At 38.3% G+C, this 18,250-nt stretch overlaps 1 protein-coding gene across 1 annotated transcript in view; it reads right to left on the bottom strand.

Annotated features, from left to right (window-relative positions):
• Positions 1-1,308: 1,308 nt before the first annotated feature.
• Positions 1,309-18,250, bottom strand: part of SLC15A5 (solute carrier family 15 member 5) — a 35,610-nt gene continuing 18,668 nt past the window's right edge. Inside the window, exons 6-9 of the mRNA XM_005510730.3 lie at positions 17,295-17,483; positions 12,873-13,004; positions 4,659-4,767; positions 1,309-2,862 (exon numbers count right to left, since the gene is read on the bottom strand). Coding sequence (XP_005510787.2) covers positions 2,718-2,862; positions 4,659-4,767; positions 12,873-13,004; positions 17,295-17,483 — 575 coding nt within the window. The 3' untranslated portion in view covers positions 1,309-2,717. The remainder of the gene's footprint in view (positions 2,863-4,658; positions 4,768-12,872; positions 13,005-17,294; positions 17,484-18,250) is intronic.

Below are 18,250 nucleotides of genomic sequence, written 5' to 3' on the forward strand. Positions count from 1 at the left end.
CTATTTCTTACAGTATGATCCTCATCAGACAATTAAACTGCAGTAGCTGCATTCCATTCAATATTGTCATCCATTCTCACCTTTTGATTCCTGAGGAAAAAAAGAAAAAATGTCTTAGGATGTTTGAGGTCATTTAGCTTGAGCATGTACCAGAAGAAAAATGTTAATATTCAAAGTTAGGTTTCTTGTTGTCCTATTCTTGACATAAATTATTCCAAACTGCTGTTAATTTTGCAGTTTATATATATATATATATATATATATATATAAATTATCATTAGATGTTAAAAGCGTCTCCAGCCCAGTTATACTCACTGGCTCAATTCTTAGATTTTAGCTTTTTATTACATAGTTGTTCTCCTTTGTGTATAACTCTTAAATGCATTGACAGTGACTACATACCTCTTCTCAGCAGACCCCACCCAGCATCTTTGCAGCTTTTCTGTGCCAGGACAAAGGTCAAGTCAAGTATTCAGGAATTTATCACTTCATGGAAAGAAACCAGGGGTTACCATGTCTTAAAGTTGGATTTATTGCAATACATATACCATCTAGAAAATAATACCTTACAAGCAAATAACTGTCAAGCGGGATACACAGATTTACTCAAATATGTTGAAATTAATCTTGCTCTCACCCTCTGGTGCCCTTGAAGACTAGGCTCTTCAGCCTTTCGCTGCCCCTCTCATTCACAGCCCCAGGACCAGCTTATGCAGCCACTTTTGGAGAAAGAGGCTGTATCTTGCTGGCAGGGCAAGAGCCAGGGCAAGGCAAGCAGGCAGCCTTTCCCCCTGCTCACCATTACTTATAGGGCAAATGGGAAGTGGTACACTCAGCTCTGCCATCAAGGCACAATGTCCCACGCTAGCCAGAGAGCACTTCCTCAACATGAATGACCATTTCAGATAAACTTGTATGAAGATATGCTTCCACCTTCACCAGTGCATCCCAGGACACATTCTCTTTCCCCACAAAGAAAGATATTAAACAAGTTCTGAAAAAAAACCTTGCTTCTAGATGGGTACTTCCCCTTTCTACAGTATCTGTTGCCATCTGGTCTTTAACAGGTCCCTCAGCCATCTTGTAGCTCTTCTACTGACCCTGATCTCCATCTTCACGAGGTATTGCCTGTGGGATATTTGTCAAATGCCTTACTGAAATCAAGGCAAATCATCTCCACTATGTTTTGTTTAGAAAATGAATTTTTATTATACAGAGACATTAAGGTAGTCTGGCAAATTTACCTTTGATATATCTGTGTTGCATTTTATTCAGTTTTTCTTTTATCTCATGACTTTAAATATTCTCTTTTATTTTTTTTTTAATCTTAAATAGTAGCAAGATCAAACTTAAAAGCTCCTGAGAGCCTGCCTTCCTCCTTCTTAGATGTAGTTACTACATTTTTCTCTCCCTCCCACAATGCCCAACACCAAATTGCAGCATTAAACATGGTTAACAGTGTAGAGGTGATTTCCCTTATGACCTCTTTCATAGTTTCAACTCACCAACTACCCTCTCTGTCACTTCAGTGCATTATATTCCTTCCATGTAGTTTCTCCTGTGGTAGAGTGCTCCTCACACCTAGCAAGTGTTCTGGCTTGACTACTACTTCTTGATATCAAAGTGTTACTTTGGTTTTCAGGTTCAACATGTTTCCTTAACACATAAAGACCCCACTTCTATCCTCATTCTCTGTTCAATAATATGACTCTAAAACAAAAACAAAACACCCCCCCCCAAAAAAAAACCAAAACACCAAAACAAACAAACAAACACCCACCAAAAAAACACAAGTTAAGTGCTATCTGAGCATCACTCACAACACCTAGGTCTGACAAATTTGGAGGTGCTTAATTCTGTTTACATCTGTAAAATGGAATGCATTTTGCTAATAATTCCTTTCTCCACTTCCAGCTGCATCTGCGCTTTTCCTACTCCTCTTCTTCCTAATTCTTTTCACCCCCTTCAATCAGGCTACAATTAGTAATTTTTATGTAAATTAATTTTAGTTTCCAGTTCTCCTGTTCACAATTTTCTGTACATCATCCTTTAGGAATGACCAATCTCATAGTGCTTCTGCCAAATAAGAGACTACATGCCTCAGCATCAATGTTTCATGACAGACTTTATGGATTTATTACTGGTATATAGTTTCTAGCATATTTTTGTTAGATCTCAAAGCAATTTGCCAAAATGCTGAGCATGGCTGTGCCAGTTTTACTGAAGGGGAAACTAAGTTAAAAAGCTACTTGCTGAAGGTGGGTAGCATATAAGTAGCAGAGCCAAGAGCAGCATGCAAGTCTCCCACCTTTGCAAGTATCAACCAGTCAATACCAACCTCCAAAATTATTTTGAAATGATACTTTCAAAGTAATTTGCTAAACAAATGGAGACATGAGTTTATTAATTTTGAACCATTACTAAGTACAAATACATGTGGATACCTATCTGTTTCCCTACAGAGATTAAAGGACTCTCTCCATCACCTATGCCAAGCAGTGAGCTCTCATTGTTCTTGATGTGCATCATGACAGTGCAGCATTCTACAAGACCAAATCCTATGATGACAGCTATTTTGTAAACTTATAAATAACATTATTATTCCTAAGGTAATTCATAAATACATTGGCAGTTCCATTTAACCACATAAGGTAATCTAGTGTTAGAAAGCTTGTTGGTAACACAATCAAAATCCAGTAAACAAGACTGAAATTTTATCAGGGTTTCTCCATAGGAGACAAAATGGGAGAATGTTCCAGAACACTATCATAACACTTGATGGCTTTTTCATGCTTCAAAAGTTTTTCTTCGGGAAGACTTCCTCTGAATTCATTGGTGCATTCCTGATTCAGACTCTTGTATCTAGGAGGGAGGACAGGGAAGGAAAATGCTAAAATAATCATTCTTTCTGGGAGTAGTTTTGCCCATTGTTTATTAGGTAATATTTAGCAAGCGACAGTGCCTTCTGAGTCCTAGGCTTCTAAGCAGCCCAAAAAATAGAACCTTTCAGAACTTCAGGAAGAGAAGTGCCAAATGAGATGCAGGTGTTAATAACAGCTGTACTGTGTCATTTTAACAAATTTTTAAAAGAAATATGCATTTTTCCTTAGAGAAGTTTTAATATATTTTATCTAATTCAGAGTTTTAAAGCCTGATTTTTCCCCACCACAAAATCAGTGTTTATCTGAATATTCATCACCCTTTTTCTCCTCTTTGGGAGAATTCTTATTCAGCAAAAAGTGAAACAATTACGTTTTACCTCAGAAGACAAATTTCATGTTTTGGTTGTCATATTGAAAAATGAGGTGTCTTGAAGTGAAATACCAATTTGAAATAATATTTTGAAATTATTTATTTTTAGGAAGACTGGAGGTCAACAAATTACCTCATTAAAATATGTTAATCTGTGACAAAATTATGTTTTGAGTTCAAGCCAATTTTATGGCCGCTTTTTGACAACCAAAACCTTTTAGTTTTCAGCAGTAAATGTCCCAAACGAAAAATTCATTTTACAGAAGAATAAACCCAATTTTATAAATGGAAGACAAAGTACATGCAGGAGAAACATTTCTAATCATGATTCAGGTCACATTTAAGTAGCCATCCAAACAAACACACAGTTGTGTCTCATCTTACAGTGAAGTGATTGACAAGACACTATGATAATCTTTGATATTGTGAAGTTAGGGCTACAGCTAATAGAAAAAACAGTGTTTTTCTGAAGAGTTCTAGAAGTACACTGCCCTTGGAAATTTCCTATTATTGTCACTATCAAATCACTGCTTCATCAAGCTTTCTGAAGGATTTCCATAGAACTGCAGCCCAATGTCTAAGAGAGAATGACACTCACACATGACCCGTCCCACTCATGGTGACATAGGTTGCTTCCCTCCCTGCTCTTGACTATGACTATTATAACACTGACAATAGAATGTTAACTGCGATTAAATATTCTGGAATACAGGAGGTAGACCAACTCTCAGACTATCCTGGATGTAAAAAAGGATTGCAGTTGTGAGTTCCTTGCATTTTACAGGCAATATACTGTCATTAAACCTAGGCTGTACAGGTAGCATAAAATTGTTTCCTGGGCAGGGGCTAATTGAGCAATTACATTGACTCTAGCAGAAAGTTGCATTTATCTCACTGCCCAATATACTATCAGAAAATATTTCAGAGTTATTCTGTTGGAACCACTGCGTACAGCATTAACCAGTAACAGTTTCCTGTTTTCTTACAACCCCTTTGCCTACTGTCACGTACTAAAGATGTAAGCTCAGAGTCAACAGCAATGTTTTCTATATATTGGTACAAAGCCAGCTGTAGTAGGGGCCAGTTCCATGACTGAGATACCTTGGTGCTGTGATCTAAACTCCATGCCACCATATTTACATCCTTCTGCAAAGAACAGGATGCTCTGCTTTCTTCAAGGCATTTTTATTATATATTAATAAGACCTCTTAAATATTTAAGGCTAATTACATTAGTGGTTTGTTTTTTTTCCTGTGAAATCTCTCTCCTCAAGGCAGATGAAAAATACTGAACTCTGAACCCTGACTGATAACATACGATCTATCCCTACCTGTTCTTTACTACACGCAAGAATTTCCACCCATATCTACAAATGAAACATCACACTTTCATTTTCTCGCACATACCTGTGTGCAACGGTCCAGAACCCCAGGGTGTTCACTGTCATTAAGGAAGCCAAGAAGAAGAAGAATCTCTCCAATTTACCTTCATGTAGCAAGTGTGGAAACCAGTTTCCTGGCAAAGTAGACATTTGAAGCAGAATTAGTTTACCTTGCAGGATGAGATGTGGCTCATAATGAAAGACATGAAGATAACTCTGTGTAAGACACAATCACAGCAGGTGCTTTGAACCCCCCCCGTAGCTATTTATACCGACTTTATTCTCACAGCATCTGTGTTTTTGAGTCTACAGAGTACTTTGCTCCTGCTTTGCTGACAGACAATAGAGATCTAGAGAAACTAAAGAACCTTCCTAACAAATCTGAAGTGGACTGGTAAACAGAACTCTGCACATCTGCTGCTGTAATGATCAGGCCATATTCCCTCTATATTATCTTGTGCACGTAGCTAGATGAATGTCAAATTTGAATATTTTAGGAAGAACCAGAATCAAGGTGGTCTGTAGAGATCCTTGTTCACATCTCTGGTGCTTTTAATAGGCCCTTCTTTAAAACAAACAAACAAAACACACCCACTGAATAAAACACAAACAACAAAAAGCAAACAAACCAAAACATGCACTGAAAATATTTGTTCACTGCCTTGGATGGTGCTCTATTACAAAGATCCTACCTGACATTTAATTTTACTTATCTTTATGGCTGCCTCTAACCATGAATCTGCAACATGCTCTTGTCTTGCATGCAACGTTTATTTGCATCAATCAGACCCTTTTCTACCAAGGCTTTTGGCAATAGTGCCTGAGACATCTTGGCAGCCCAAAATCCATCCAGCAGAGGACACTGCCACCTATATACACCCAGAGTCTTCCCTACCTGTATTCTTTCTTGTGTGCTTTAGTTTACAGACGTTTTGCTATTGATGTCCATTGCAACCAGTCTGCAAACAAGCTCAGGTGAAAAATGATAACTATGGAAATCAAGATGTTTTAAAAGAAAGTAAGCCCCAGTCAGTCTGCATTTGAAGACAATCAGTACCTAAAGTACCATAATCAACTACAGCAAAAACATAAAACCAAGGCAAAAAGAGACTATAGTAAACACAGAATATTAGAGAGAGCAGCACTGTAATGACCTTTTATGTTTTTTTGGGAATACACGGTGTTTATTGTATTTGAAGAAGAAAGAAAGACTCATCATTACCGAGTAGTGAAGTGCAATAGGAGCAAATAAAGAGCATGAAACAGCTGGTGCTGAGAACGTGATATCCACACTGCACACATCACAGGGCAGTTCACATCAGACTAGTTCCAACCAACAGCTGGAACACATCAGGCATGAGCTTTTGTTTTCTTTTGTTTTTGTTTAGTTCTGTCCAAAAGGAATGAGGGATTTTTTGGTGCTTCAGGATCAAATCAGAGACAATCAGGAGATTTGGATCAAAAGCACTCTTCTTATCTGAAGTAGAATACCAGCAATGTGCCCAAACTCACCTTTTTTTGCTCCCTAATAGTCTGGTATCAGATCTTACCTGTCTAAATAGAATTGCTATTCACCACTTGAACTAGCTAAAAGGAAGAGGAAGAAAAATAGCCTCTTTTGCCATAGTCGTGCTGTATAAACCTGGTAGCCTTAACCAATCTTTTGACCATTAATGCCATCTTTAGCTATCCAATTACATTCTTAGCTGGTCAAAATTTTGTAATTAGAGAGAAAAAGAAGTTTCACTGCCCAGGAGAGGCAGCAGTCAAAGGATTACACCCTAGCCCCCTCCATACATATATTTACATTTTTCTCTTTCCTCCACATCTTATAACTGTAAACACATTTCTTTTCAAAGCAGTTACCTTTAGCTCTCCTGGGATTAGCAGGGAAAAACTGCCATCAGTGCTGTAGTTTTTCCTAACGCCTCCGCAGTTTGCTCTGTGCCATGTTACCTTTTTGCCTGTCACAGAGCAGCACCACCATACCTCTGTGTGCACAGTTCCTTTTGTAGTATTATCTCAGGGCGACTTTTAAAACGTATCATTTAACATTGTCAGTTGACTGAGCTCCCAGGTGCTATAATTTCATTTTAGTAGCTTATAAACTTTTACTGTCATAATTCACAATCACGTAGTTTTTCATTTCACAACCCCCAGTGGCCAATAGAAGTCACAGAGAGAGTGCATGCATCCGATGAAAGAGAAAGCACACATGAGTTTCGGCGCTACAGCTTGTCAAAGCAGAGTTCACACTGTCTGCCAGGTTATTTACATCAGCTAGGCTAACTATATGAGCAGCAGGAGTTTCCTAATGGAATGGCATTTACAGTGGAACTTGAACAGAAAATTTTACTTCAAAATAGCACTGAGAGATTAAGAAAAAAAAGATTTAGCAGCTTCTAAGAGAATGGAGTAAAATGGACCTCTGAAACTGTCTTAATGCTAGCAAAGGCATCATATATAAGTGTTGAAAAAGTGGGAATGGTTGGTTTCATCAGGCTGGGAGGGCAGCCCAGCAAGCAGGAGATCTGGTTTCCACCACTACTCCACGACTTCAACACCAGCCTCCTCCTTGATCTGGGCCAAAGATCATTGCTCTATGTTTTCTCTGCTTCTTTTAGTAATTGCCAGTGTTTAAACAGTAAGACCAGCATAATGACAAAAAGGCTTTGCAAAATCCTGTTTTAGGAATGATCAACAGCATAGGTAGGGCTAAAATTAGATTGGGCATGGTAAGACTCCAGGTCCTGTAGGTATCTCTCTACTTTACTGTTCTATGCAAAGCAAGAGCTAGGACAAGGGCTTTCTTTTCCTTTCAGTGAGGGGCATCAAGCTTTGTCAGAAGGGTCTTTCTCTACAGAGAAAGAAGGGTGGCAGCAGTCCTGCAGATATCCAGACTCTTATCCTACTGTCAATATGCACTTTCATCAGTGGGTACAAAAAAAAAAAAAAAGGAACCATTTCCTATTTTCAGCCAAAACTATTTACTTAAAAAAAAATTCTTTTTCTTTTTAAATGGAAGATGGTTTTTCCATGGAAGAGGGGATAGACCTTGAATACATTTTCTTCTGCTTACATTCACTGCACAGGGAATCCTCTGCTGGCAGGAAGCCTTGGGAGAACAGCTGTCAGTATTAAAACATCAGCCATGTACTTCAGGCAGTGAAACTTCCTTTAGACACTTTCAACCCCAACCCCCCTAAAACTTTTCACAAGCCATCTGCAGATTCCAGCTCTTCCACTGACTGAGTTTGGGGTTCATACTTTCAGGATTTTACTATCAGCCATGAATGTCAGGAACTTATTGGGCCAGTTGTATTTTTTTTCTCCTGGAGTAAGATAACCTGGACACTCCTCTGTTTGAAGGGTCCATCACTTTCTCATCCTTGAATCAGCATGCAATATGTTAACAATTCACTTTCCCCCCAAAGACACTGCCTTTGTGTTCTGTCAGTCCTCTACTTTTCTATGGAGATTGCCAACAGAAGTGCCAATTATAAGGTTGGTTTGTCACACAGATAATTACTCACTGGGAATTAACTTTCTGCAACAAGCTCCTGATTTCCATTTTTATTTCAGCAACGAAAATACTTTGTACCATGAATCACCACAGAGAATGAGAAGTTTCATTTAGCCACATATATTTTAAAGAGTCTCTTCTTATTGATTAGGGATAAATAGGTTATGCATTTCATGGCAAATCTAGAACAAATTAGAAGATTAAGTCCAAGCGGAATCAGTTCCTCAAGCTTGCTATACCATACATTGTTGAAATAAAGAACCTGGTAGACTTCTCACTGACATTTTGCAGTCCTATCAGTTTTGCATCAAAAATACTCAGATAGTACAAAAAGGAGGAATATTACACAACACCAAGAGAAAACACCTGATCTTACCAACACAGGCAGAAAAATAGGTGAAGCGGGGACTAGGACACAGACAAAAACATTTTCCTGGGCTGCTTCTCGTGGATGACTGAGAGTGACAAACTGCTGACAATACTAGCCATGAAAGAAGATGTGAATCAGGCTGTAAGCCAACCTTTGACATACACTAGTGCATACAAGGTATCTGTTACTATGATGGCATTGCTGGAGTTCTCAAGGGATTAACAACAAAGCCTAAGGTCACATAGGAAGGCATTCAGTTTGTTTACTGAATAACACCATAATATTTTAGTATTAGGTAAATACAAAAGATAAAGCACAACACTCACATGGCAGAAGTTAGTCTATTCTGTATGATTTCCACATTTTTACAGCTGTCTTGCAATCTAGACTATGATTATAGAAAATAAATTACTTCATATCTTAGAAAGGAATTATAGCATCTTCCATCATTTCACCAAGTTAGTGGGCACATATTTAGCGTTTAATCATATCCAAATTAAAGTCTCAGTAAGCATCTAATCCTTATTAGCTAAATAGGCACCAGTGGACACCACCATCTGGACTGCAGGAAATACCCTTTAGCTTTATCGTCTTTGGTATTTAGAATCACACAAGACTCCAAACTGGGCGGGGGGGGATGAAGCCCACAAAAGAAGTATCACTTCTCTGAATACAAGCAGGAGAACTGTGTCTGGGGCAACTTCTTTCCTCTGACCTTTTTACTTTCTTTCTTCCTTTTGTACGTATTTACATTAATATTTTTAGATAAATATATTCTGAAATGATTGGCATGGGAGGACAGGTTTTGTCTTGCATCTTCTTCCGTTAAAATGTTAGGAGAGGTAAGAGATCCAAAAGAAAGCAGTTTCCCAGCTTGTACTGAAAATATCACTGTCACCCGTCATCTGTTTGCACTCATCAGATTTTTTTTAAAAAGTCTTATTTTAACATATTCACACCATCCTCCATAGATGCGTTAAAAATGATTAATGCAGTTTTGACTGTGACTGATATCTGATCAACTTTGCCAATACAAGCCCAAATAAAATTCTAAACTAGTGACATGAAATGTGGTATAAAATGTTTAAATTTTGTCAACACCCTCTGTGCTTCAGCACTTCAAAAAACACCCTGGAAGATCTACTCCACAGCATCCTGAATTGCTTCATGGCAAACATGATCTCATTGCTGAGAGATGGGAAAACCAGAAATAGTCTTGGCTCAGGTTTTAGTGAAACAAGAGTCACGGGACAAGACAAACGCACCCATAGCCCAGGAGTTGCACATTAAGCCTTGTTAAATCTTATAAAACCATTGCATAAAAACAATCATCTTTTAGCAAAAGAGAAAGAACATTGGTCTTCGAATATAAATTAATTCAGATTTTTTTTTCTGAAAAAAAAAGGTTCCAGTTGGTTTGCTTTACCCCAGTTTCATGAATTACCCAGATACTAAATGTTTTACAAGCTCTTTAGACAGAGCTGAAAAAAAGGACTAAATGTGAGTAATGAGAGCTTAATTTGTGTCATTTTGTTATAATTTGTGACCTAAGTGACTTCACAATTTTATTCTCTGAAGTGCTGTCATCTCTGGAAGGTTTAGTTTGTAGTCCTTAGGTTTTATAAATTTTAAAAAAATATATATATTATTTTGTTGATCTTAAGCTTTTCATCACAAGCACTAGAAAACATCACAAGAAGCACAATGGAAGAGTTGGGAAAAAAACAGAGATGGAACAATAGAATTTTGTATATAACATTTCCTATCAAACTAGGAGCAAAAGAAAAGCAAGCCTAAATATCTCTTTGGTTTTGTTATATACTCAGCTCCAGAAATCTGATCCCAAGCCTTCTTTGATTTGTGAGTCAGCAGGATGAAAGTCTAGTTGGGATGAGTAGAGGAATACTCTAAGTCTTCAGTGTGAAGCATTATAACACAGATGAAGATACAAGAATATCTCCGTTATTTACAAGCTGTGACTGTATGAATTGTGGTAACTTGGGATAATTAATCTCATTCAAGCAGGGAACACTGGGAAAGAGATTCCACTTATTTTTAGAAATAAAATATGAGCCCAGTAATGTGTTGTTTACATACTAATATGGAAAGTAATCACTACTGTTTTTAACAAGAACAATAGAGCAAACATTAAACAATTTTCACTATATTTTTTCTAAAGCTTTGAAAGTTTTGCAGAGGACCTGCCCTCTGTGAGGGCTTATTCAGTCTCATTACAGCACCTTTATTTGAATACAGACTGTCACTGGATCCCTTGGAAATCTAAGAGTAACTTTTGCTCAGGATAACGGTGCAGTTAATTCCATCTACAGGAATGGAAGGTCTGACAAAGTCAAATAAAGACATAAGTTATGCTTTTTTTTTTTTTTTTTCCTGTCCTCAAAGCTAAGCAGAGAAGTTTGCCACCCAACTTCATAGAAGTGAGGACTACTTTAGTTAGGAAACTTTTAGAGTTGGCTCAAAAATCTTGAGTAAAAAGGGTTAGAACATGGCACCTGCCATCTGTGGAGAATTTTGAGAGTTCAGAATTTTGGTCCCAGACAGGAGAAGTATTTGAATGCTCTGATAAAGTGGTATTTCTGGCAAGAAATGAACATTTTCTTTAATGAATCAATAAAACGTTTTCATACAGACTTACAGAAAAGAATAAATCACCTTGATATAAAAATCAGATTAAAATCTACTGAATTGCAAATCAAATGCAAAAATTTATTTCCTCTGTTGCTTTGTATAAAATTGTTCAGTGAAGGAATAAACCACGTATATAGTGGCACAACATATTCAAAATATTTTGATGCTGACATTATGCTTAATTATTTTATAAATATTTAATTATACCCAACATCAAACTGCAGTAAAATATGTCAATTTTCCTAAAATAAAATATTTAAACCTTGTCAAAATTACTAATTTCTGTACTTTGGGGGAGAGAGAGGAAGATAAAAAAGTCACCAACAAAGTGTTAGTTTCACTGAAACCGTATTACCCACTGAAAAAAAATCTGTTCAACTGGGGGAAATTCAAGGAGATCTACTCTCCACGCTGGATGCCTTGGTCCTTAATAGTTCTTTGCCTGATTCATTTGGGTAAGTATTCCTAATTTGGGTAAGCATTCCTAATTTTTATCTATCTCTAGGTGATGCTTTCATGCTTCATAATAAAATTTTAATTGTATCATTGACTGAAAATAAGCACTGCATGTCAAAGAACCATTCATTTGTTCAGATCTTGAAAATAGAAATTAAAATTTCTTGCCATACTTTAAAGAAATTATCCTTGGTTTTAGGTTACCTGGTTCTTTATGTAGGAAAGGGAAGAACCCAAAACTTAACCATGAACAGTTACAAAACTCTGCAGCTGTGGTTATTGCAACGGTGTCATGCACTAAGTTGTGCTCTACAAGAGAACAGTTCTCTGTAATGTAGTAAAAATTAAGCTTATCAGTGGAAAGCACCTTTAGAAATACTGCTTCAGCAAGGTGGACTGTTTCAGATATATGAACAAAGGGGTCCTTGTCCTTCAGTTCAAGAAGTGCTTTACTTTAAAAATTTACTCATGAAACAACTCTTTTCTATACTGAACAAAGATTTGTCAGCAAAGGAAAAAAGATTTTAAGAAACTCTTGGCCTATCTTGAAAGTTGGCAATGCAGAAAAATCTCCAGTTCAAGGCTTACACCAAACATTCCTCAACAGGCTGAATATGAAATAAGGCCTTTTGAAGAGTAAGTTCTCTGGGAACTGCAATATTCATCTGCAAAAGGATAAAACCACAGCGATACCATATTGTCACAGAATCTGTTTCTTCCAATAGTTGGTCAAAGGGAGATACGTAAAGGCAGCAAGAGAGAAATAACAGATCTGGGGAAAAAAATTCCCTAGACAGCTTTGAAAAGCTCAACCTCCTTTCCCTTACGACACTGTGGAACAGAACGAAAGGCATATCCTACATTTTTTGTGGCACTAATCTTGCTCTTAGAGCCAGAGGCTTCCACGTAAGCGTGGCTAACGTGAACATACTTCTTCATGAACGTAAAAAGGTCCTTCCTAGGCAATTTATTTTCATGTCTTCCAGAACAGAAGCATAGAGATTGGAGGTGAGGGTTTCCGGTAAGATGCCATCCTCTAATTACTCCACCTATCAAAACTAAAGATGACTCATTAAAACTGGATGAATATAGCTGGAAGGCTATTTCCTATCTTAATTCCATCTTAATTGTGAGAGCAAATCAATAAAACTTTGGCATTCCCTTTAATTCTGCTGCCTAATTCTCCAAATCAATAGTATTAGAAAACTGCTCAGGAACACTGGTCATGAGCATATTCTTACCTTGAGTGCCTGCATGAGCTGTCTGAACAAAGAAAGCTCCCATAAAGCAGCCAGCTCCATTAAAGAGAGTTAAAAAATGCATGGAAATCCCTCTAATTCTTTCTGGCACAAGCCAGAATGAAAGTAAGGAACCTTAGAAAGAAAGCAGATATAGTCATAGGTTAAAAAAAAAAAAAAAAGTAAATTATGGTAAAAGATAAATAACACAGAAAAAAACAAAACAACACCAAAACCAGAGTGTCTCTAATAGGGACTTTCCACGTTTTACACAGAGAGTGTACTTTCTGCAGAAACACAGTCAGATGTGTTAGCATGTACGTTATTAACAAAGGATTATCTGAACTGCTTAAATGAATCTCCATAACAAGCCATCCCACATACAACTACCAATATTCCACAAGTACATAAAGATCTTTCACCCAGGTCACCTTCACCTTTTAAAACCTCAGGCATAGCAAGACAAGAGAAACACCACCACAGTCAGCAAGCATGAAGACAGCAGATGTGATATTTAACTGCAGGACAGCAGGACCTTCTATGTCAGAGCCAATGGGGAGCAGTTACTAGTAAATACTTCCAAAATCCACAGCTCTACCTTAATGTGGGCAGTTACCTTGCTTTAACTTAAGGCTAGGCAAAGCTCCTCTTCCCCAGAGAGCAATCTGCAAAGTCACTGGCTAACTTTTAAGAGATTGTTCTTCACTTCCTTGCCAGAAGACTAAACCAGAAGAAGCAACAGCTTCAGTGGTGAGGAGGACCTGCAGCATAATGTTGTAGTGTGGATAACTATAAATAAATGCACCTGTTGGAATTTGTCTACACTAGGTCACAGTTACACTACGTCTTTATGATAGCTCTTCTCTTTGAGTAACTTTCCCTGATTATCAAAATTGCAGTTTCTAATTTCACACCTTAACTCCTTATCCACACTTGTTCTCCAAGCCCCAGTGTCTCCCAGCCTCCTTTATTAGTTGAGTTTGAATGACCTCCAGCTTGAGAAACTTGTCAGCAGCAGCTCCTGTTTGGATGCTGCGTTGCCTGAAGCATCTCTGAGTACAAAGGAAACTTCATAATCACCATCTTCCACCCTTTTTAATTTGGATGTCCAAACAAGAGCTTTGGAAACATATTAAAGAAAAAATTACCATGGGCAGTGTTTTTTCCTCATTTACAATAGGAACAAAAAGCCTGAGGGCAAGAGAAAGCAGGTGAGCCTGGTACACCATCTGTAGATGCAATAGTACAGTCTGAAACATTGTACAGCATTCTAGCTAATTTGAAGCACTAAGAGCCTGAAGTTTTTGGTTATTCCTCCCTTCTAAAAGCAGGGGTGCAAAACATGCATCTTGGCCAAATTCAGCTGGGGTAATTGCATCCTACTCACTTAAATTACCCCTGCTGTTTCAATTGCATACTCCATTCTTTGCTTCTCCCACAATGCTGCTGTGAACTACTAAATAGCTGCTGCATTTCACCCTGGAGACTATTGCATTTCATCAGTAAGTGAAGTGATCCCCAATATATCCTTTAACTAACAGAGCTGGTTGTTACAAGGCTTCCCATTTTGAAGTGCTTTGAGACATGCTGATGGGCAGATTATATTCTCACAGCGCTTCAGCAAACACTGCAAACCTGCTAACCCTTTGTAGGGCAAAGCAGTTGCAGTGCACCAGGCGGCTTGGACACTAGCAGTGTCATGCAGCTACTGTGGCCAGCGGGCTGGCTTCTCATCACCAGCAATCTTATGCACTGTGGGGGCAAATGCCTGCTAATATTGTCCCACAGGATTGAGTTGGTTGGGGTTATTTTTGCGGTGGTGTTTTTTTGTGTGCGTGTGTTTAGGTGTGTGTGTGTTTTGGTTTTGTGTGAGTTTTGTTGTTTTTCTGCTCTTTTAAATAATTGGACTTTAAAAGAGTAACTTCCCACTTTAAACTGAGCTAAAGTTACAAATTCAAGCTGTCAGAGGCCTGTGAGATCTTGCATTCTAACATTGTGAACGACAGTAATTATCATTTCTTCATTTTTTTTTTAAAGGCTACCACAGTGCTGGGGAAACACTAAATACTGATATGATTCTAAATGTTGGTCATGCCAACTAAAGCATCTTATTATATAAAACAAGATAATGAAACATATTGTATAAGCACAACTGTAAGTATCAGGGCTCAAATGTAGAAAATGTAGATGGAGAGTTCAACATGCCAAATCTACCTCCTTTAACCAAGCACTTCAGAAATGAGATATCTCCTTTCTTCCCTCTGCTTACAAGTGTGAACATTTCTGTCTTCATCTTGGATCATGTACTTTCAGGTCAAATAAATTATTACGATAATTAAATTTGACATTTTGTATAACAAAGGCAATAAAACATCAGGAAAGGTGAAACAACTATTTAAGTGTCTAGGCTGTTGTTACTGTCGGTGGAGATCCACTGAATGGTTCCTGAACAGCAATTGAGTTCAAACTGAAGCAAAAACCTATAGCTTGGTTCAGTAGCCTGAATACAGATGCCCAGGGCTACTTGAAATGCTCTAGTGCACCTCAAGCATCTGCCTGAAGCTGTCCTGTAAGGTGCAAGACCCACAGGAAAACCACGCTCCTGTCCAGCAGCAGCTGAAGGCCACACAGGTACCATGAGGAGCCTGCTCGCCCCACATGCATTGCCTAGACACTCCATGACAAATGGTGCCGGACACCTCTCGTGGGCAAGTGAATGAAGGCTTGCATCTCCATCAACTACAGCAGTAACATACTATTTTAGGTACCTACACGCAAGTCTCCAATTCAGACTTGGTCCCATTTACCTGAGTCCTTGAATCACAACTCTAACTACAGCTCTTATCAAGTTGCTTTATCTTTATTTAAATGGGGAAGACAATGCTTCTTTCTAAGAAATTATAAATCATAATCCTGTAAAAAGCCTTGGGAAAAACAAAACCAAACCAAAAAACAAAGCCCAAGATGGAGCTTTGTTTCTTTTCTAAAGGCTAATGTAATCTTCCAGTCATTTGACTTCTGTTGTGCCCCAGTGTGCTAGATTAAGAAGCCTTATTCTACTAGCAATATGCTTCTGCATAAGAAGACAGTAAGCAAGCCGCCTCCTAATCTTTTTTTTTGTTGTTGTTGTTAAGCTAAACAGAGAAGGTCACAGTTTTCAGTTACACTTAGCCTGTAACCTAGAAACCATGTTACTTGCCTAGAAACCTGTCTCAGTTAAGTACTTGAGAGCTATCAGATGAAGAGGCATTATGAAAGTGCTAAGCATTTAAAGCTAGGGAAAATTACCTTTTTAGTGACAGACCGTGAACCACAGCTCTCAGTAATCTTAGAGTGTAAGAATGAAGTTGAGACACCGAAGTTATTTCCTGCTTTTAAATAAAAATCCGAACATTTCTGGGGTGGTACTAGAACAACAGATACTCAACTTATAGAATTTAATGCCTGCAGAGTTCAGCTAGTAAATTACTTCACCTGTGTCTCTTTAAGTGAATGATTAGATTATTTTTGTAATACTAACATTTTTTTAAGCTGTGCATGGTAAAACACTGGTAAGCACACTGCATGCTCCTCAGAAGAAAATAACCCTCAGGAATGTCAGTGTAGATGTAAAAAAGTAAATTATGGAAGGGAGGGAAGGTTCAGACTTAAAATCAAGAGTGCATCTACATAATTTATGTATGGCAGGCATGAGCTAAGCTCTGCCTGTGCTCTGCAAAACAGGAGTGTTTATCTCTGGCTTCATGCCACAAGCTAAGGCATGATGCTATGTGCAGGCATGTTCAAACGACTCTCACTTGGAGCACAAAGAAAAAGCTTGCATCTGCCTACAATACTCTCCAGGTTAGCCTGTCAGTTGAATTGCATTATCTGCCTGCATATGCTCCATGTCAGTGAAAAATGCATAATAATTCTATAAGTTGTGTCCACAAATGAAAAGGGTTAAGCTAAATTGCTTCAGCTTGCTTTGACTGTAGCCTAAAAAGTGCTCACAGACCATAACCACAGTTCAGCTGTCATGTGCATATTTGTTCCGTGTCAGGAAATTAATCATGGAAGATTTCAGGTTAGAATGGACCTCAAGAGATCATCTGGTCCAACCCCTGCCGGAAACAGGTCCAGCTTCAAGACTGGCCACACATCCAAGCACAGAGTCCCACTGCTGCACCCATACCCTGCCAAACCCAGGGACATGACCAGGCTGTGCTGCCTTCCAGCTAATCTGGAACAGCGTCATTGCTCACTGAATTAGAGTCAGCAAGATAATTTATGCTATTCTGAAGCAGGTAAAGCACAGATCTGCTCATTAAGCCCTGGAAGAGAGCCATTGATAAAATATCAGATGACAGTAATTATTTTGAGGAAGCTGATATAATTCTCTGCAAATCAGGACACTCTTGTTTTAGCCTATTGGATTTTACTTACAGGAAGGAGTTACCAAAGCTTCAGCCACTCCCAGTAGGATGTACTGAGGAGCTAGGTGGAAGCAAGGCATGGAGGAGACCAGGAGAACCTCCTTGGAAAGCATTTGCTCCACCTGAGGGAAGTGCTTTCGGTGTATTTCGGAGAAGCCAGCAACCATCACAGAAAGTGCAGCAAATAAGTGACCTACAACTGGGCAAAGAGGACAGAGAATATTCACCAAAGTTGTAGTTATAGGATTATCATGTATTTAGAATTATGCAAGTCCCAGGAGAACCTCTCTGGACACAAACCTATACCACAAGTCTAACTCTAAATATATGGCAAAGGGACAGGAGCTCCAGACAAAGTATGCAGAATAAATGAGCAAGAAAAAAAATTTTCTGAATAGCAAGGTGAGAAAGAAGAACAACTTTTTTTTTTTTTTTTAAGGTTGGGGAGGTAAGAAAGGAGGAGAGAAGGAAAAAGTGGCAGCCCTTCCAAATATCATGAAAGGCTGAGTGGGGAAAAAGAGTACCAAATGGGGGAAATGCTCCTATTCAAGCAGCAATAAGATTCTGAAATACACACATACATATACACCGTATACTTTACCCATTTGTTTTCTATGCAAAAAGTAGGGCAAGCAGTTGAAGTACTGTATTTCTAAGGCTTGAGGCCATGGTAGATGTGAGAGAAAATGATCACCAGTGCATATCACACTTCAGGAGATCAAGCATTCCTACATTTTCTCCTTTGCCTCCACTATAAAGTTCTTCTGACCTACTGGGGAAAGTTTGCTGGATAGTGCATTCACTGGACTGTTTAACGTTTTAGGATGAGCTGAGCTACGTTACTGGAAGAGATAACCTCCCACTTTATAAGTGTTTACACAGAAACCATTGTACTACAGGTGCCTCCTGCTTTCTTCAGTCATCCTGAAGAAGTATCGCTGCATGAACCTTAACATGTTTTAATAT

This window comes from Columba livia, chromosome 1, assembly GCF_036013475.1.
Source record: "Columba livia isolate bColLiv1 breed racing homer chromosome 1, bColLiv1.pat.W.v2, whole genome shotgun sequence".
NCBI classification, from domain to species: Eukaryota; Metazoa; Chordata; class Aves; order Columbiformes; family Columbidae; genus Columba; species Columba livia.